Consider the following 21,433-nt stretch of genomic DNA (forward strand, 5'->3'; position numbering starts at 1 on the left):
CAAGTTGTCTGGGTTTGGGGGAAAGGGACCGGGACCCCCGCTGAGCCCGAAAGAACGCGCAGGCAAGGTGAGCTCTTGTTCAGCATTTTTATTGGATGTTCTTATTGCACAGAAGCAAACCAGGCAAGTGTGTGAGACCGTCCGGATGGCCAGGAGTGCCGGTCTGAGCTCTGCTTCGTGTGTCAATGCGGGTGGCAAAATGGCGGTGGCCACGAGGTTCCAAACCATCCGGAATCTGCTCCCCGTTCCCAAAGATCACATTTTCCCTGAGGGCTTCTTTTTGGGAAACGAGGGATCCAAACCCACTCCGGATTTTAGTCCAAATTTAAACGGAGCTTTTTCTAAAGTGCTGAGTGGGGGTGGCTCCGTTCAGATTGGGTCTAAAAGCCATTCTGAGTCTCTTTTACAAGAGGAAAAAACATAATACAATCATAATACATACATAAATACCCAGATCCGGCTCATTTTTTCAGACATGAAAAAGCAGCACATAAATAAATACCCAGAACTGACTCGTTCAGCCTTTTCTTGTAAAATTACAAGTCTCTCGTAAAAGAAAAAGCAGCATATAAATAAATATAATATAAAAATATAGTATTAATACGCAGAACTGGTTTGTTTCATTTTTTCCAGTAAAATTATGAATCTCTTCAAAGAAGCAACATATAAACAAACATAATACAATAACAATATATAAATAAATATAATATCAATAAATTACAGTAATATGATAATACCCAGAACTGGCTCATTTAGCTTTTCTCATAGCATTACAAGTTTCTCGTAAAAAGAAAAAGCAACATGTAAATAAACAGACAATAAATCATGTAAATAAATATAATACAAAAATAATATAAATCAAGGTAATACCCAGAACTGGTTCAGTCTCTTTTACAAGAAAAGAAGCAGCAGACAAATAGAATAATACTCTCCAGAACTGACTCATTCACTTTTCTCGTCAAATGTGGATGAATGTGTGTGCAAAAGATGGAAGACAAGGCATTTTGGGATTCTCTAACGTCGACCTCTCCTCTCTCTCTCTCTCTCTCTCTTTCCTAACATTCGTGTTATTGCGTTTCGACCCCTCCCTGGGAATTAAATGCACTTAATTCAAGTCAAGTATCGCCCTAACGTTCCCCCCTCCCGTGTAATTCTAATTCAAGTGCGTAGTTAAATGTGACATTCTGCATATAATCGTCATTCGGCTACAGAAGCATCGTAAACATTAGGTTTTCGTTCTAATTAAACATATTGCTAATAGGATACTCCCCCCCCCCCCGGTCTCCGAGGGAGATGCCTCCACGTTGAGGAGACCCCCCACAAACCCCTCACTTCCCGTTCTTGTTTTTCCCGTTGGCCTTTTCGGGGCCCTTGCGCTCCGTGTTGGAGGACTTCTCCGCCTTCTTGGCGCTCGTCTCCTTTCTGGGCTTCTCTGGTGACTTCTTTGCCTCGTCTTTCTTCTCCTCCTTGGCCTTTGCCTCTTTGGGTTCCACTGGCTTTTTGGTTGGTTTCTCCACTTCTTTTGTGGGTTTGGAGACGGCCTTCTGGTTGTCTTCTTTCTGCTCAACTTTGGTTGAAGACTCCTTCTCCATTGGTTTGGAGGCCTTCTTCTGGTTGTCTTCGCTCTTCTCCTTCATTGATGGTTCTGGCTTCATGGATGCCTTCTCGTTGTCCCCACTCTTGTCTTTCTTCTCCTCAATTTTGGCTGAAGGCTCCTTTTTCTCCTCCATTGGTTTGCTGGCCTTCTGGTCCTCTTTCTTCTCCTCAACCTTGACAGAAGGGTCCTTCTTCTCTTCAGCTTTGGCGGCCTTGTGGTTCTCACTCTTTTCTTTATTCTCCTCTGTTGGTTTGGAGGCCTTCTGGTTCTCTTCACTTTTCTCTTTCTTCTCTATTGGTTTGGAGGCCTTCTTCTGGTTGACCTCGCTCTTCTCTTTCTTTTCCTCTACTGGTTTGGAGGCCTTCTTCTGGTTGTCTTCACTCTTCTCTTTCTTTTCTTCTGCTGGCTTGGAGGCCTTCTTCTGGTTATCCTCACTCTTCTCTTTCTTTTCCTCACCCTTTTTCTTTTCAACCTTGACTGAAGGTTCCTTCTCCATTGATGGTTCTGGTTTGGTGGCCTTCTTCTGGTTCTCCTCACTCTTCTCTTTTTTCCCTTCAACCTTGGCTGAAGGCCCCTTCTTTTTCTCCTGCATTGGTTTGGTGGCCTTCTGGTTCTCCTCTTTCTTCTCTTTCTTCTCCTCAACTTTGATAGAGGGTTCCTTCTTCTGCTCTTCTGCTTTGGTGGCCTTCTTCTGATTGTCCTCTGTTTCCTCTTTCTTCTCCGTTGGTTTGGAGGCCTTCTTCTGGTTCTCCTCATTCTTCTCTTTCTTCTCCTCGACCTTGAGAGAGGGTTCCTTCGTCTTCTGCTCTTCTGCTTTGGAGGTCTTCTTCTGGTTCTCCTCACTCTTCTCTTTCTTCTCTTCAGCCTTGGCTTGCTGCTTCTGACCCTCCTCCTCCTTTTTCTCTTTCTGCTGCTCAACCTCTTTGGTCGGACCATCGGGTCCCGGTGCTTCTCCCTTCTTGCTCTCTGGCTTTGTAGGCACTTCTTTCTCCTCCTTGGTCTCCTTTGGTGGCGTCTTGGCCTTCTCCTCCTTGGATGGAGATGTCTCCGCCATTGGCTTTGGGGCCTCCTGGGATGGAGACTTGGCCTTGGCTGGTGGCTTCTCTCCTTCCTTGGTTGGGGACTTGGCTTCTTCTTTGGTCGGGGAGGCCCGCTTCTTGGGAGATTTGGTGGCCGCTGGCTCTTTGGTTGGGGACTTCACTTTGGGAGGGGATCTGGCTTCATCCTTTGGTTTCTCCGGAGACTCGGCCGCCATCTTCTTTGGAGGCACCTTCTCGGGTGGTGTGGCTTCCTCTGTCGACGGAGACTCGGTCCTCTTTGGTGGCATCTCAGCAGCCTCTTCTTCTTCTTCCTCTCCTCCTCCCACCTCGGTCACTTCCTCTGTCACCTGGATCTCATCCGTCTGCTCTTCCACAATCACAGTCTCCTTCTCCATCTTCTCCACCAGCTTGATCTTCTCTTCGCTCTTGACCTTGATGAGACCCCTCGGGAGGCCTTCCGGAAACGGGAAGTAACCCCCTCCAGATCCCAGGCGGCACTCTTCTCCTTCCAGAAGCTTCCTGGAGGAGAAAGGAAACCATAAGAATGGGATTTTAGTTGAAAGCATGGTGCAAAAGACACCATCTACAGCACGATCAATCTATACTTGGCCCTATATGAGCACTGCATCCAGAAATACCTAGCAGCCAATCTTTTCTACCTTTAAGCTGCTCTCTTGTGGTTGCACCTGAGTGCCACATGCATACTCTAGTCCAGCAGCTAATCCTTTCTAATGCCATGTTTCACTTTTTGGGCCCCTCACCCTAAAAGGAAGTTGATGATGCACTTGAAAGCCCCAAATAATTTCAAGTTGGAGAATAAAGGATATGTGTGCCATGTTGTGGTCCAAATCCCATTGAGCCATATAGGAGCCTTCATGGTACAAACAAGTGTACGTATTGTGATTTATATATATTGAAGTCACCTGTAAGCGGCAATCTCGATATCCAGAGCCATCTTGACATTCAGCAGCTCCTGGTATTCACGGAGCTGGGCTGCCATTTCCCATTTGGCGCCCTGGAGCTCCTCATCCAACTGAGCAATGGTTTCCTGGCAGAGAGAAAAGAGATTTTCTAGCTCGCGGGTATAAGATTGAGCACGAGATGCCAACAAATGGATTTGATCAGATTGTAAAGATAATACTGAACGCTAGGTGGCAATAAGTGGATTCTCCTAGCGTGTAAACAGAGGACCAAACATTCTTTTATAAGGTTATTATTATAATCTATAATAATAATAAACACTAGGTGGCAAGAAGCAGATTTTTAGATTGTAAATATTGTTGTTTATTATTTGTAATTTATTCATATTAAACACTTGATGGCAATAAGTGGATTAATAATACATTAATAATTACAAATCATACTAATAATAAAATAGTGTTTACTTATTTATAATCTATTATTATTAATAATGATAGTAATACTAAACTGTAGATGGGGCTGAGTGGCTTGCAAAGAGGAGGCAGGGCTTTGGGGGGGGGGGGGGACTCACCTGGTAGGCCTGGAGGTCGCCTTGGTGCTGGTCTTCCAGGTGGAAGCGCTGCCTCTCCAGGGTCTCCTTCTTCCTGCGCAGGGTCTCCAGCTCCGTGCTGCGGGCTTGCAGCTGGCGGCGGGACTCGGCCACCTCCTCCTGGGCCCGGCACACTGCCTCCATGCTCACCTTGGACACCTCCGACAGCTGGTCCAGCCGCTCTAGGCATCAAATGCTGCTTTAGTGTTTGCATATTTGTATATTTTAAATGATATGCTAATGCTTTTGCATTAAGCCGGGGTATAGATAAATGTAGTAATACTCTGGATGGACACTGCAACAGCAGATGGGCAGACTGTACGTCCCTGGACACTCCTATAAGCAGACGACACGGCACCCGCCCCCCCAACAACAGCTGCAGGCATGGGGTGATTTCTTGGCCACGTGCCAAATGGTGACATCCATCCCAGACTAGGAGTAAAAGCAAGCGGCAAAAAAACGCAGGACGCAAGACGACAGTAGTACGGCCACATCACGAGAAGGGAACCAACATCTGGAGCGTAAACAGCCCTGCATTTGGAGATACATGTACAGTAGAGTCTCACTTATCCAACACTCGCTTATCCAACATTCTGGATTATCCAAGGCATTTTTGTAGTCAATGTTTTCAATACATCATGATATTTTGGTGCTAAATTCATAAATACAGTAATTACTACATAGCATTACTGTGTACTTAACTACTTTTTCTGTCAAATTTGTTGTGCTTAATTTGTAAAATCATAACCTAATTTAATGTTTAATAGGCTTTTCCTTAACCTCTCCTTATTATCCAACATATTCACTTATCCAACGTTCTGCCGGCCCGTTTATGTTGGATAAGTGAGACTCTACTGTATCTTCTCTTCTGCAGGCAAAACATCCCCAGCTCTTTAAGACGCTCCTTCTTTTAATACTACCTTGTATTATCATAATTATATATTATTCTAAACAATTACTTATCATTATTCTATTAAAATGTTATTATCATTTTATTATGATCATATCTTATTTAACTATATTATTCTATTTTATATTATTATCCTTTTACTAGGCGAAATGGTTGTGATATTTTTACATTCACGTTAGATTATATTGTATGTGATTCTTCCCAGAGTCATTGTAATAGTAATGTATTATTACTATTATTGCATATTATCATTAGTGTTATATAATCGTATCTTATCATTGTTATATTTTTATCCCTCCCAAAAAGGAATCTTTCCTCCTCCAGCCTCCTCCCCCCCCTTTTTTTGGTGCAGGATGCGGATCCTGACTCAGCAGCAAAGGAGAGACTGCAGAGGATCCCGCCGCCGATGCAGCAAAGCCAATGGCAAGGAGGATTCAGAGGACCCCCCCCCCCCATTTTTTTGTGGATAGGACACCCCCCTTTATAGAGTAGGATCCCCTTCCATCTAGATAATAACACCCCTCTCTATGGACTAGAAAGCTAGAATGAGAGATGGAATGATGGATCCATCTATAGACAGAACAATAAATCTATAGATAGAATGATAGATCTATAGATATATCACATTATTATATTTATCCCCATTATGCACACTATTGCTGTCATACCCATAAATCAGCCCTACAAACAAATCACATTATTATTGCTATTATTATTTACCCACATTAATCACATATATCATTATTGTGTGTATCCCCACAAATCACACTATTACAGCATATTATCATATTTTCTTATTACTTTGTGTATCCCCTATTATTAGTATATCATATTTATATTATTATTACTATTATTACTTATATCCCCACAAACCACTATTATTCTTATTATCATATTTATATTACTATTACATATATTTCTACAAATCACAAATTATTATATGACATGTATCCCCACAGATCCTATTTCTATGTAGGAATATTACTGTGATGCTTATACGTATTAAGCTTGTGCTCCTGAAAAATGGATTGGGATTGAATGGATTGAAATTGGGACTGGATTGCAGAAGTCAAATATATATCCCCATGATGATTATATTTACTTATTATTTTATTGACTACATTTCTATCCCGCTCTTCTCACCCCTGAGGGGACTCAGAGCGGCTTACAAATCAAATGTACATACAATATATTATTAGCATAGCACAATATAAGCATTAAATTACTATATTGTACTACAGTAGAGTTTCACTTATCCAACATAAACGGGCTGGCAGAACGTTGGATAAGCAAATATGTTGGATTATAAAGAGAGATTAAGGAGAAGCCTATTAAACATCAAAGTAGGTTATGATTTTACAAATTAAGCACCAAAACATCATGTTATACATCTAATTTGACAGAAAAAGTCGTTCAATACGCAATAATGCTATGTAGTAATTACTGTATTTACAAATTTAGCACCAAAATATCATGATGTTTTGAAAACATTGACTACAAAAATGGCTTGGATAATCCAGAACCTTGGATAAGTGAATGTTGGATAAGTGAGACTCTACTGTATATCCTTATATGGTAATATGATTAGTAATATTATAATATACTTTTAATATAATGAATATATAGAGAGAGAGACTAGCATAATGCAACGGAGCTTCTCTGCAGGTGTTCGGGGGGGGGGGTCCGGGCTCACCGCGGAAGCGCTCCTGCTGCTGGGCCTGGGGGGCGTGGCCGTGGAGCACGTGGGCGCGGAGCTCGTGGAGGGCGGCGCTGAGGGCGCCTGCTGCTGCTGCTGCGGCTGGGGCGGGCGGGGCGTGGCCAGGCTTGTCCCCGCCCCTGGGGAGGAGGAGCCTGGCCTGGTGGAGGCGGCGCTGGTGCTGGGCCAGGCAGGCCTGGCGCTCTTCCTCGAGGGCGCGCGCCTGGAGGCCCAGCTGCTGGGCGGCGCGGCGGCTGTGCTGGGCGGCGTTGGCGAGGGCGCCGGCCTGGGCCTGGGCCTCCCGCTTGGCGCCGGCCTCCTGCTCGAGGCGCGCGCGGAGCTGTTCGGCCTCGTGGCTGAGGCGGGCGCGGTCGAGGAGGAGGCGGCGGGCCTCGGCCTGCTGGTCGGACAGCGCCTGGCGCATGTCGCGCGCCTCGCGGGCGAAGAGCTCCACCAGCGCCCGCCGCCCGGCCCCGCGGCCCCGCAGCTCGGCCGCCTCCTCCTCCAGCGCCCGCCCGCGCTCCTCCTCGGCCCGCACGCGCTCCAGGAAGCCGGCCAGGCGCGCGTTCAGCGAGCTCAGCGCCTCCTCCTCCGACATCGAGACCCCCGACGAGGAGGACGACGAGGCCGGAGGCGAAGACACCAGCCACGGGGGGCCTCCCGACCAGGCCCAGCTCAGCATCATGGCGGCGCCGCACGGACTGCGGCACCTTGGACAGGGACGCGCTTTTATAGCCAGCGGAGGGGAGGGGAGGGGAGGGGAGGGGAGGGGGCGGGGCCAGGCCAAACCCGGAGACGCAGAATAGGGGGGGGGGGGGGGAAGCAAGGCTCTTCGTGCTGAGAGGGAGGGACCATTTTGGGGCACAGAGGGGGGGGGGGGGGGGAGAGAAACGGGCAGGTGAAGGGGAGGCGCCATTCCGAGGTGCAGGGCTGGAGAGAGACGGAGATGGAGAGACATCTGTCCAGGCCAAAGGAGGCCATTTTCCCCTCAGAAGAGGCCCAAGGAGGCAGGTTTCCCTTCAGAAAAGGAATAGAGATGGGGATAGACAGATACTATTGATCAGTAATAGGCAAACTTTGTGAACCCTTTGTATTAAGCCTTCAATATACGTATTGACTTGATGGTTTCTGTGTCACTTTGTCTCTCTATCATTCATGTCATGTGTCAATTCCTAAATGTGTATCAAATGTCTATATCGAAATGTATCTCAAAGGCAGCAACCTCGGATTGCATAATCCCATGAGTACAGAGCTCCCGGCCAGGATCCCTCTGGCTCTTTCCCAAGCCAGATCCATATCAAAACCCATGGGAGTGTGTGTGTATCTGCAGATAGGTTTTTAACACACTAAATCAGTGGTTCTCCACCTTCCTAATGCCGTGACCCCCTCTTTGCCACTAGGATGAGCCCAGAATGTTGGAAACCACTCTGAGTCCCTTGAGGAGATAGGGCGGTATATAAATAAAGTTTTATTTTATTATTATTATTATTGTTGTTGTTGTTGTCCATTGACCTTGCAGCTGAGAGTCTGCTGCTCAAAGCATTGGGAGGTCGAGGCCAAAGCAGCAACAGCTCTCATCGCTTAGCCTTTAATTGATTGTATCTCTTCTTCGTGACTTTCTATTTAACTTTCAGTCTTTGTATATGTTGGAATTTTTAAAAAAAATGATAAATCAAACTATGCAATTCCCCCTTCTGGACACAAGGTGGCAGGAAAGTATAACAAATGCATAGACATTTGGGAAGTTACTGCATGGATTCCAATGGAGTTTTCACTGGGAACAATACTTAAGGCTCTTTTTCTTTCTTTTTTTCTAATTATGACAAGGAAATTGTCACCTTTTCTCATTAGCAAATAATGATGCTAAGATTTGTTAATATTTTCAAACATTTTTCTTGAAAAAAATGTACGATAATCCATTTTGTACTAGGCTTTGCATTAAGGTCTGCTTTTTGGAATGGTTTTGAAGCATCATAACATTAAAAAGCATGTCATCTGGAGCATTTGAACACGCAATATCAGTGTTTCTCCACCTTCCTAATGCCGTGACCCCTTCATAGAGTTCCTCAGGTTGTGACCCCCAACCATAACATTATTTTCGTTGCTCCTGTCATTTTGCTACAGTTATGAATCGTAATGTAAATATCTGATATGCAGGATGTGTTTTCATTCACTGGCAAATACCCGATATGTCCACATTTGAATACTGATGGGGTTGCGGGGAAGGGGGGGGGGCTTGATTTTGTCATATGGGAGTTGTAGTTGCTGGGATTTATAGTTTGCCTACAATCAGAGAGCAATCCCGACCCCCAGGTTGCAAAGGAATGATGAAGGGAGGCCTTCCCAGCATTGCTGACCCGTACAATCGAGTTAAGACATTGTACCATAAAGAAATAAATAAATCATACATTCTCCAAGTATTCCAATTCTGTAAAGAACAAAATCCAAAGTCATAACAAAATAAAAATAAAGATGTGAGGTTGCTTTGTAGTAGCTATCTATGTATCTATCTATCTATCTATCTATCTATCTATCTATCTATCTATCTATCTATATATAAAGAACAATCATAGTAAATACTGTCTGTAAATAAATCAAGTGAGGGGCCTTTGGAAAAAGTAAGCCCAATGCTGTTGCCAGGGACAACGGTCGCCCCGGGCAACCGCTCAGCGGGGGCTTGCTCGCCTTCTTCCGCAGCCTTGGCACGGCCCCTCTGCGCACGCGTGGCTTTCTCCCCTCACGCTCTTTCCCCCCTCTGCGCACGCTCGCCAGTCTTGGAGTCCGTCTGCGCATGCTCTTCTCGCACGGCTCCATTTGCGCATGCTCGCTTCATTTCCGCCCGGGCCGCATCCGAGAGAGGACGCTTCGGCCGGAGCTGCAGAGACGCGGAAGGAGAAGCCCAGGCTGAAGGCGGTAAGAAGCGCCCTTGGAAGGGACGGAAGGTCACACTCCAAGCCAGGGGCACCGGTTTCTTCTTCATTATTATTATTGTTATTATTGTTATTATGTTTAATGCCTTAGTCTCCAGTTTGCCTTGAAATCAATGAGATTATTATTGTTGTCGTTTTTGTTTAAGCCTCCGGCTTGTCTAGAAATAAAGGAGATGATGATGATCATTATTATTATTATTATTATTATTATTGTTTTAGCCTGTAGTTTGCCTTGAAATAAATGACATTTTATTATTATCATCATCATTATTATTATTATATGCTTAAGACTTTAGCCTCCAGTTTGCCTTGAAATAAATTAAATTATCATTATTATATGTTTAATGTTTTAGCCTCCAGTTTGCCTTGAAATAAATGAGATATTATTATTATTATTATCATCATTATTGTATGTTTAATGTTTTGGCCTCCAGTTTGCCTTGAAATACATGAGATTATTATTATTATGTTGTAGTCCCCAGTTCGACTTGACATGAAATTATTGTTCTTATTTTCCAATTTTAATTAATATTATTATTATTCAGGTGACATTGTTATATTCAGAAAGTATTATTATTGGATTACATTATTGTCATTACTATTATTATTTATACCCTGCTTTTTCTCTCCAACATAGTGGCTCAAAGTGACGTGCAAGATTATTGTTGTTGTTATTAGAAGGTAAAACATTAAGCAAATATGAAAATACTACTTTCAAATATTGGAAAATATGAACACGAATCTTGTTTCAAGGTGAACTAGAGGGTGAACTGTTAAACAAGATAATAATGTAATTATAATATTTAGAGAAAAGTGGAGAAATCATAATAATGTTGTTTTCATCCGTTTTAATGCAAATCTAAATGATTATATATTAATATATTTTATATTGTTATAATATGTTATGAATTTTATTATTATATTTCATAGTGTGCATTTCAGTATAAGATTATTCTATGACTCTACCAATATTATTATATTATTATTATTATTATATCTAATTTATTCATTAATAAGGGATTGTGAAGAATGGGACTTCTGCTAAGCACAATTGGACTATTCCATGGGAAATTTGGTTAAACTGAATTGAAGAGATAAGAAAACAGCAGGGAAAAGGATGCTGGATATTATTATTATTATTATTGTTTCTGATGGACTAAAACAATATTGCAATAAAATATTATTAATAATTTTTTAAATAATCATATTTCTCCCCCCTTTTCTTCAGCCCTCTCTATCCACCGTACCTCTGGATTAAAGACTACTGTTGGTATTTTCTCGGAGGCCCGGCCCTGTTGCCCTGTGTTGTGACTGGGGATCCGGCCAACTTTCCCCAGGAATCATTCATTCGGAGTCCCCTTTCACCCTTTTATCAGGAGGAAGGGACACCGAAAACAGGAAGGGACAAAGGAGGCTGTTTTTCGGGCAAACCATTTGTTCAAACACAGATAAGCAGAAGGGAAGGAAATAGGCCTGACCCCACCACTTCCCCGTTATTGTTCCCTTCTCTTGCCATCTGCTTACCTTGCATTTCTTTTGTAAGCTTTTTGGAGCAGAGAACTGGATTTTGCTGTGCGTTGCTTCACTTTATTTATTTATTTATTTATTTGCGACATTTATATCCCGCCCTTCTCACCCCGAAGGGGACTCAGGGCGGTTTACAAGTATATATACATACAATATATTATATTATACAACTATATCGCAATATTATTAGTAATATTGCATGTAATATAAATATACAATTATAATAGTGAATTATAATTATTATTACATTGTATTACATCATAATATTATTATTAATATTACATGTATATACAATGTATTATAATATTAGTATAGTATAATACTATTATATATCATTAATATATTAATATCACTTTAGAGATATAAGCATGACTATTATTGTTATTGCTATTATTTTGGCTTAGAAGGATCCGTTCCAATATGATATTATCATTATTATGGCTTAGGATCCATTCTTATGTTATATTTATATTATTATTATTACAGTAGAGTCTCACTTATCCAAGCTAACCGGGCCGGCAGAAGCTTGGATAAGCGAATATCTTTGATAATAAGGAGGGATTAAGGAAAAGCCCATTAAACATCAAATTAGGTTATGATTTTACAAATTAAGAACCAAAACATCATGTTATACAACAAATTTGACAGAAAAAGTAGTTCAATACGCAGTTATGTTATATTGTAATTACTGTATTTATGAATTTAGCACCAAAATATCATGATATATTGAAAATATTGACTACAAAAATGGCTTGGATAATCCAGAGGCTTGGATAAGTGAGACTCTACTGTATTTATTTTGGCTCAGAAGGATGCATTCCTATATTATATTATTATTATTACGGCTTAGGATCCATTCCTATATTATATTTATATTATTATTATTATTTTGGCTCAGAAAGATGCATTCCTATATTATTATTATTATTATTATTATTATTATTAATAATAATAATAATAATAATATGGTTTATGATCCATTCCTTTATCATATTTATTATTATTATTATTATTATTATTATTATTATTATTATTATGGCTTAGTATCCATTCCTATATTATTATATATTATTAGTGTTGTTATTTTGGCCTAGAGGGATGCATTCCTGTATTATATTATATTGTACTGCATTGTATTAAATTATTATTATTACTACTATCATCATCTGGAGCAAACCATATGATTCCCCTAGCTTGTGTAGTACATTTGTGCATGTACTCTAATGGATGTCTAATAATTATATAATCCAAATTTAATAATGATGACAATGATGATGTAATCCTAAAATAATAATAATAATAACAACGTAATCCACATATATACAATAAAACATTCATATAATATAAACAAACTTTTATTATTATCTATTCAAAATATATAATCTAACAACATAATGTAAAGGCACTTTTATTACTGACTTAATATAATAATCCTAAAAAGCTTACTGTTATTGATTCTGTGGCTCTTTCTGTATAATTTGTATATATCAATTGATAGATATAATCCCAGTGTTTTAAATATAGCTTTGTTTAGTCCTTTCTTCCAACGAAGGAGCCCTTCATCCGCTCTTGATCCTCTTTCGAAAGCAGATTAATGCAAGAAGAACCTGTGGAGGGAGGCCCTTCCTCGGTCTTCAGCGGCTTCTCTTTCTCCTTCCACCTCTATCTGTTTTTCCTCTTTCCTTTTGGGGCTTTCAGGCATTTTAAAAAACCCCTTTTTTCCTTTCTAGATCCAGCAAAGATAAGCCAAAATGTCGGATTCAAAGTATTTCACCACCACCAAGAAAGGTAACACTTTCCTTCATTTCCCTTGGTATTTCTAAGGATTTTTAATAATAATATATTCTAATAGGAATAGACTAATCATAGAATAATCAGAATAGAAAATCATCATATTTTTACCAGCTTTGAGTCTCCTGGTTGAGAGAAAAAGTGGGGTATAAATAAATGGAATAATAATAATTATTATTATTATTATTATTATTATTATTTAATGCTTGATTTCTCCATAGTAAGCAGGCAGTTAGCACTGGTTTCCTTTTATGGAAGCTTTCTATGTGTGGGGTCACTATTATAATATATCTTGTTATTGTATTATATTCTTATATACGATATTATTATTTGACAATGCTAACCCCTCCATTGGAAAAATAGCGTAGATAGGTAAAGAAAGAGAGATTGATAGATACAGATAAATAATCTAATAATAATAATAATAATAATAATAATATTGGGGCATGGGCTGCCTGCGTTGAAGTGCCCATCCTGTCTCTATGTTTCTGCAGGAGAGATTTTTGAGCTGAAGGCCGAGCTGAACAGCGACAAAAAGGAGAAGAAGAAGGAGGCGGTGAAGAAAGTGATTGCCTCCATGACGGTGGGCAAAGACGTCAGGTGAGGTGGTGGCTATTATGGGATGGCAGGGAAGGTTCTGGCGCTCGGGTCCCCTCCCTGGGAATCCCAAGCGAAGGGAGGGAGGGTATGACTGGAGCATCCACTTGGAAGGGCAGCTCTCCAGTTGGGGCGCCGTGGTCATTATAATGGGGAAGACCATGGGGGGCGCCATCTTGAATGCCGTGGGGATGGCCAAGTGGAGTGCCCCCTTGAATGTGGCGCTTCCCCGCCTTGCCTTCCAGCGCCCTCTTCCCGGACGTGGTCAATTGCATGCAGACGGACAACCTGGAGCTGAAGAAGCTGGTCTACTTGTACTTGATGAACTACGCCAAGAGCCAGCCGGACATGGCTATCATGGCCGTCAACACGTTTGTCAAGGTGAGCAAGGGGCATCTCCCAGCATCCCTTGCCATTCTTGGCTAAAGGAGCTCTGGATCCCTAGAGAGGGCCCTTCTCCAGGGCTGTCTGGCCCCTCCCTCCCGGAAGGCCCTTGACGGCTTCTTCCCCTGCCCCTCTAGGACTGCGAGGACCCCAACCCGCTGATCCGGGCGCTGGCGGTGCGGACGATGGGCTGCATCCGTGTGGACAAGATCACGGAGTACCTGTGCGAGCCGCTGCGCAAGTGCCTGAAGGACGAGGACCCCTATGTGCGCAAGACGGCCGCCGTCTGCGTGGCCAAGCTGCACGACATCAACGCCCAGCTGGTGGAGGACCAGGGCTTCCTGGACACCCTCAAGGACCTCATCTCCGACTCCAACCCCATGGTGAGCGCCAGGAATTTTGGGGGGGGGGGGGGGGGGGCGTCCATGCCTCTCTAGGAATCTTCCTCCAGGACAACTCTGTGGCCTTTCGGGTCAACTCTACGGTCATCTTCTCTAGTTCCTCTGTGCAAGTTGGCCATGGAGAACCTAGAAAGCCATCGAGAATATTTGAGGTCCTCCAGTGTGATTCTTTGGCCAATGGGATCATAGAATCGTCTTGGAGGACCAAGAGAATCCAGGCTCTCTGGTGTGAGTTGACTCTCTTCCTCCCTTCCCTGGCCTCCAGGTTGTGGCCAACGCGGTGGCGGCCCTGTCGGAGATTGCCGAGTCCCACCCGAGCAGCAACCTGCTGGACCTGAACCCGCAGTCCATCAACAAGCTCCTGACGGCCCTCAACGAGTGCACCGAGTGGGGACAGATCTTCATCCTGGACTGCCTGGCCAACTACATGCCCAAGGACGACCGCGAGGCCCAAAGGTGAGTACTTTTTAAACATTTATGTGTGTATATATGTGTGTGTATACAGCATACTCACATGCATATATGTTATGTATGTGTATATGTACATATATGTATATGTGCATGTTGTGTGTGTGTGTGTGTGTATATATATATGTATACACATGCATATATATATTTGTGTGTGTATATATATATTTGTATATATGTTGTGTGTGTGTGTGTGTGTGTGATATATTATAATATATATACATGCCTGTATGTGTATTTTAATTTGGGTCATTGGGATAATGAAATGCATCCAGATCCATTATGGGTGGGATTCATGGGGCTCTCCGAATGGTGGTTGAACTATAATTCCCGTCATCCTCTATCAATATCAACCCAGATCCCTCCAACATCTTAATTTGGATCATGAAGGGTATATGGTCCCGAACCATCAGTGTCTTGTAGGACATCAGAGACACACAAAGGATATATAGAGCTGCATTCTGCTGCTTCCTCCTCCTCCTCCATTTGGGTCCTTCCTTCTGGTCCCAACCCTCTCTCCCCTTCAACCCGGCAGCGTCTGTGAGCGGGTGACCCCCCGGCTCTCCCACGCCAATTCGGCAGTGGTCCTTTCGGCCGTCAAGGTGCTGATGAAGTTCATGGAGATGCTCTCCAAGGACCTGGACTATTACGGGACGCTGCTCAAGAAGCTGGCCCCGCCGCTGGTCACCCTGCTCTCCGCCGAGCCCGAGCTCCAGTACGTGGCCCTCCGCAACATCAACCTCATTGTCCAGAAGAGGTGAGTCCCGCCACCCCCTGAGGATGCATTCCCCCTGAGGGCCCAAAAGTGGGTCTCGCCAGGCTTCACACCTTCATGCCTCCCTCCTCGCAGACCTGAGATCCTGAAGCATGAGATGAAGGTCTTCTTTGTCAAGTACAACGACCCCATCTACGTCAAGCTGGAAAAGCTGGACGTCATGATCCGCCTGGCCTCCCAGGCCAACATCGCCCAGGTAGGGCCTCCTCCTCTGAGCTGGAGCAGGGGGAAAGTAGGCCTTGGAGCTGGAGAAGGGGGAAAGTAGGTCTTCTGAGAGCTGACTAGGCCTCTCTGTCTTCCTCCACCCCTGACAGGTGCTGGCCGAACTCAAGGAATACGCCACAGAGGTGGATGTGGACTTTGTGAGGAAAGCTGTGCGGGCCATCGGGCGGTGCGCCATTAAGGTCGAGGTGAGCTCAAAGGAAATGCAGCCTGACCCCAGGGCAGTGGTTGTTGCTGTTGTTGTTATAATCTATGGTTTCCTCCTTCCTTCCCAGCAATCGGCGGAGCGTTGCGTGAGCACCCTACTGGACCTCATCCAGACCAAGGTCAACTACGTGGTGCAGGAGGCCATCGTGGTCATCAAGGACATCTTCCGGAAGTACCCCAACAAGTGGGTGGCTGCTAATAATAATAATAATAATAATAATAATAATAATAATATAGTTTATTTTAGTATACTATGTTATGGCATACTATGTTTTTATATATAGAATATAAATGTACATTTTAATTATGTATTTTATTATAGAAGTTTGTATTCTTGATACGATGTGGTATATGATTCAGGTACGAGAGCGTGATTGCCACTCTGTGTGAGAACCTGGACTCGCTGGACGAACCAGAGGCCCGGGCGGCCATGATCTGGATTGTGGGGGAGTATGCAGAGCGCATTGACAACGCGGACGAGCTGCTGGAGAGCTTCCTGGAAGGCTTCCACGACGAGAGCACGCAGGTGGTCAGGGGGCGGACCGGTGGGGGAGTGAGGTTGGCCCAAAGGGGTCCCCCTCATCCTTTGGGGGGTCATCCTGCCCGTCCTTCTCTCCCGTTGCAGGTCCAGCTCCAGCTGCTGACCGCCATCGTCAAGCTCTTCCTGAAGAAGCCCACCGAGACCCAGGAGTTGGTCCAGCAGGTCCTCAGCCTGGCCACCCAGGTAGGGCCCCCCCTTGATGGACAAAGGGTATTATTATAAGCAAACCCGTCTCTCTGGTCCCCTAGTCATGTATTCAATCAGAGCCCTCTTGGTGGGAGCCAGAGCCACCGTTTCGCCTGTAGTTGTCAAACCCAATCCGTATGGAAGCCATGTCTGTCGTTTCCCTGTATTCCAAGACCCCTCGAATGTGGAACCCATGGCCTCAGCTTCCCTGTATTTCGGAAGACCATATATTACATCATCATCATAGTCATTATAATAGTAATGGGCTGCTGTTTGTTGTCCCCCCCCTCGTGACGCGTCCCCCTGCTGCGCCCTCCCTCCAGGACTCGGACAACCCGGACCTGCGGGACCGGGGCTACATCTACTGGCGCCTGCTGTCCACGGACCCGGTGGCGGCCAAGGAGGTGGTGCTGGCGGAGAAGCCGCTCATCTCGGAGGAGACGGACCTGATTGAGCCCACGCTGCTGGACGAGCTCATCTGCTACATCGGGACCCTGGCCTCCGTCTACCACAAGCCCCCCAGCGCCTTCGTGGAGGGCAGCCGTGGCGCCCTGCACAGGAGCCTCCCCCCGCGCACCGGCTCGTGAGTCCCCCTCCCGCCCAACCTGCCCGCCTCGCCCTTCCTCCCCCCACCCAACCCTCCTCTCTCTCTCTCTCTCTCTTCCAGGAGCGAAAGCGCCGAGAGCCCCGATCTGGCCCCGTCTGGGGGCGCCCCAGCCGAGCAGCCGGCCGTCATCCCCACCCAAGGCGACCTCCTGGGCGACCTCCTGAACCTTGACCTGGGGCCCCCAGTGAGCGGGGCGCCCGGGGCCACTTCCTCGGTGCCCATGGGGGGCGTGGACCTCCTGGGAGGGGGCCTGGACAGCCTGGTAGGCCTTGCCCCACCCACCCCGGGCTTGGGGGCCTCCAAATTGATATCATCATAATACTAATAATGATAATAATATTTATTTATTTCCCACCTCATCTTCTAATCGTGATGATGTATTTATTACCTCTCTCTCTCCTAATAATAATAATAATAATAATAACAATAATAATTATTATTATTCATTTCCGGCTTCTCCTTGTTGCAATAATAATACATTATGTATTCCCCACACCACCTTGTAATGATAACAATGAAAAGAATAAGAACAAGATCAAGAATTCATTTATCAGATTATTGATCCTACTATTTTATGACCTGCTTCTCCCTTGTTGTCGTCTTCATCACAATCAATGTGTTGCCTACCCCTTTGTGTAGTAGTAGTAGTAGTAATAATAATAATAATAATATAAAGAAGAATAACAATTGATAGGGAATGCATTGCCTTCTTCTTGTTGTAGTAATAATCATGATCCCAGCTGCTCTGGATTTGTATTTCTCCTTTGGATTTCTGTAATCCTCTGGGCTTGGAGCCCTGGAGTGTCTTCTGGGTGTCACTAACTCTCTCTCTCTCTCTCTTTTCCACCCCTCCCTCCCTCCTTTCCTGTTTGTCTCCCCCTTTGTCCTGGTCTCCCTTTCTTGCTCTTCTCTCTCTCTCTCTTCTCTCTTCTTTCTTTCCTTTGGCTGCATGTGGCTGGCTCTTCTCCTCCTCCTCCTCCTCCTCCTCCTCCCCCTGCGTCCTGCTTTCTGCTTGGAGATGGGGGACGAAGCCGAAGGGGTACGGTTTGGCCCTCTTTCTTGCTTTCCGTGTTGCCCCCTCCCCTCCGCAGAGACCCCTCCCACACACACACACACACACACACCACTCTCTTCCCTTTGGGGGGAGGCAAGAGCTGGAGAATGGAGAAAGTAGGACTTCTTGGAGTTGTGAAAGAGTAGGCCTTTCTCTTTGAGCTGGAGAAGGGAGAAAGAAGGCCTTGAAAGGGTTGTGTGAAAGTAGGACTTCCTAGAGCCGGAGAAGGGAGAAAGTTGGACTCCTGCCCTTCTCTCGCAATAGCCTTCCTTCCAAAAGTGGAGGGTGGCCAGTGGGAGGGTCCCTGAGGCCTGCGTGTTGTTCTGCGCCCCACCCTCCGTGTGTGTCCTTGTTGCTGCTCTCGTTGCCTTTCTGTGTGTGTGTGGGGCAGTCCGTGTCTGCCATGAACGGGGGTCTCTCCCGCCCCGTAGATGCCCCCCTTGCCTTGCCTCGCCTTGCTCTTTGGTCTCGTGATAATCACCCCCTCTTTCTTTCCGGCCTCCTTTGCAGATGGGGGGCCCCAGTTTCTCTGCCCCCAGTGCCGTCATGCCCTCCAACCTGGGCGCCCCCCTCGGAGGCGGGCTGGGAGACCTCTTTGACCTGTCCGGGGGCGTGGGGACCCTCTCCGGCTCCTACGTGGCCCCCAAAACGGTGAGTGAGTGAGTGAGTGAGTGAGTGAGTGAGCGGTGTCCCTTGGGAGGGCCCCTCCCCTCCCCTTCTCGGACTCACCCCCCTCCCTCCCTCCCTCCCTCCCGTCCTTTGCGGCAGGTCTGGCTCCCGGCGGTGAAGGCCAAGGGCCTGGAGATTTCGGGGACCTTCAGCCGCCAGGTGGGGGCCCTCTCCATGGACCTGGTCCTCTCCAACAAGGCCCTGCAAGTCATGTCCGACTTTGCCATCCAGTTCAACCGCAACAGGTACCGTCGCTCTGTGGGGATCTGGGGTCTCGTAAGAAGGTGGCCTCTTGTGATGACCCCCCTCTCCTGAAGCAGATGGGTTGGTGATGATCGAACCCTCTAAGAAGTTGACTGAAGAGGCTGCTTGGCTCCTTTGGAGAAGGCCTTCTTTCTCCCTTCCCCAACTCAAAGGAGGCCTGCTTTCCCCCTTCTCCATCTCTGACCCGCTTCCTCTCCCCCCCCCCCCCCCCCGCAGTTTTGGCCTGGCCCCCGCGGCCCCGCTCCAGGTTCATGCTCCACTGGCGCCCAACCAGAGCGTGGAGCTCTCCCTCCCGCTCAACACGGTCGGCTCCGTCATGAAGATGGACCCCTTGAACAACCTCCAGGTGAGCAGGATGGGAGGCCTAGTCCCCCCAAAACAGCTCTTCCAAGCTCTGCCCGTTATGGCAAAGTATCCCAAGAGCCCTGGAGTTGCAAGGGAAAGGAGACCAGTCCCATAAGGCAGGAGTCGGCCTCCAATGGGAAGTGTTTCTAAGCCATATCCAAAGACTCCTTTGGTCTCCAAGGGTTGAACTGCACCCATGGGAGGATGATGGGAGACACAGTCCCCCAAAGCCAGCACTTCTCAGCATTTGATGGGAATTGTCCTGGTGTGGTTGTGTCCCCTCTCAGGTGGCGGTCAAGAACAACATTGACGTCTTCTACTTCAGCACCCTCTACCCCTTGCACATCCTCTTCGTGGAAGACGGGAAAATGGGTAGGTGTGGTTCATTATTCGAAGGTGGGTCATTAGCCTTCCCAGAATCCACCCGTGGCACTCCCCTCTCTCCCCCTCTTCTCCCCACTGCAGAAAGGCAGATGTTCCTGGCCACCTGGAAGGACATCCCCAACGAGAACGAGGCGCAGTTCCAGATCAAGGACTGTCCCCTCAGCGCAGGTGAGCAAGCGGACTTGGGTTGAGATCAGCCCGATGGTCAGGGTGCTGGGAGGGCCTAGAAGGTGCCTAGAGAGGACCCCTCCCTGGCCTTTCTTGGCCCTCCATGTCACTCTGTGCTCAGTTACTCAGGGAAGGCCACCACAGACTCGCAGCTGAGGATCTAGAATGATCCACGGTGTCCTCCCATTGTGGCTCCCTCCCTCCCTCCCTCCCTCCCTAGACGCGGTGAGCACCAAGCTCCAGGGCAGCAACATCTTCACCATTGCCAAGAGGAACGTGGAGGGCCAGGACATGCTCTACCAGTCGCTCAAGCTCACCAACGGCATCTGGGTCCTGGCCGAGCTGCGGATCCAGCCGGGGAACCCCAGCCTCACGGTAAGAGGGAGGGTAGACCCACAAGCGCTGCTCTCGATGCCCTCTTGGGGGGCGGGGGGGTCACCAAAGGAAGTTATGGGATCACCTGGTACTTTGGGCAAGATTAAAGGGCCCCCCTCCCCCCAATTCATTAGATCAGTGGGACTTTGGAAGGTCGAGGGGCTTCAACCCAACCAGATCAATGGGGTGGATGACTTTGGAAGAGCAAAAAGCCTTCGCCCAACTCTGGGGATGGTCTGGGTGAGCTTTGGGGCCCCCTTCCAACTGTACAATCATGGCCTGACTAAAGGCCGCCTTCCTCTGCTCTTGTCTTGCCCCTCTCCAGCTTTCCCTCAAATGCCGGGCCCCTGAAGTCGCGCAGCACGTTTTCCAGGCCTATGAAACCATCCTCAAGAACTGAAGGCCCCCACCCAGCCAGTCGTGACCCCCCTACTTCCTGTCCCTTTCTGTTGCCCCGCCCCTTTTCCCCATCCTCCAAAAAAACGCCAGCAAAGGGGGTGGGATGTACAACGCCATCATCTTTCCTCTGGAAGGGATCCGGTTGGCGGCCACCTTGGGGGGGGGGGGGTCAGGGTCAGGGATCGGCCGGTGGCCATCTTGGAAACGGTCCCACTGTGTAGTGTCTCCCATCTGCCAGTTCTGCTTTATACAATCCGTGTGACCCCCGTTAAATCGTGGAAGGGGGTCCCATGCCCCCCGTCAGCACCATTTTGCTCTTTTCCCAACTGAATAAACGAACAACTCCATTCCCGCTGTTTGTGTTTAATTGCCCAAAGCCTCGCAGT

The 21,433-nt window shown here is 46.4% G+C and overlaps 2 protein-coding genes and 1 non-coding gene across 4 annotated transcripts; 2 read left to right on the plus strand and 1 right to left on the minus strand.

The window, feature by feature from the left end:
- Window positions 1-73: 73 nt before the first annotated feature.
- On the minus strand, window positions 74-9,733 carry nefh (neurofilament heavy chain). Its single transcript, XM_062958699.1, has 5 exons — window positions 9,495-9,733; window positions 6,751-7,583; window positions 4,130-4,329; window positions 3,561-3,685; window positions 74-3,156 (listed from the first exon to the last, which is right to left on the minus strand). The coding sequence occupies exons 1-5, from the start codon at window positions 9,731-9,733 to the stop codon at window positions 1,329-1,331; spliced, it is 3,225 nt and encodes a 1,074-aa protein (XP_062814769.1). The 3' UTR covers window positions 74-1,328.
- Window positions 9,532-21,394, plus strand: ap1b1 (adaptor related protein complex 1 subunit beta 1). 2 transcript variants are annotated; one of them, XM_003226829.4, is made up of 22 exons: window positions 9,532-9,666; window positions 12,941-12,998; window positions 13,496-13,601; window positions 13,844-13,979; window positions 14,120-14,365; window positions 14,649-14,839; window positions 15,387-15,608; window positions 15,702-15,822; window positions 15,941-16,036; window positions 16,124-16,239; window positions 16,416-16,581; window positions 16,681-16,779; window positions 17,106-17,365; window positions 17,450-17,651; window positions 18,408-18,428; window positions 18,954-19,094; window positions 19,212-19,357; window positions 19,593-19,722; window positions 20,009-20,093; window positions 20,187-20,273; window positions 20,494-20,648; window positions 20,974-21,394. In XM_003226829.4, exons 2-22 carry the CDS (start codon window positions 12,962-12,964, stop codon window positions 21,046-21,048), a joined length of 2,838 nt encoding a protein of 945 aa, XP_003226877.1. In that variant the 5' UTR covers window positions 9,532-9,666; window positions 12,941-12,961; the 3' UTR covers window positions 21,049-21,394. The 2 variants fall into 2 exon arrangements, with proteins under 2 accessions (XP_003226877.1, XP_003226876.1); XM_003226828.4 differs by lacking the exon at window positions 18,408-18,428.
- Window positions 19,390-19,487, plus strand: LOC134292930 (small nucleolar RNA SNORD125). The gene has a single exon (XR_010000039.1). It is a non-coding gene; the product is annotated as a small nucleolar RNA SNORD125 (small nucleolar RNA).
- Window positions 21,395-21,433: the final 39 nt, after the last annotated feature.

This window comes from Anolis carolinensis, chromosome X (genome assembly GCF_035594765.1).
Source record: "Anolis carolinensis isolate JA03-04 chromosome X, rAnoCar3.1.pri, whole genome shotgun sequence".
NCBI lineage: Eukaryota > Metazoa > Chordata > Lepidosauria > Squamata > Dactyloidae > Anolis > Anolis carolinensis.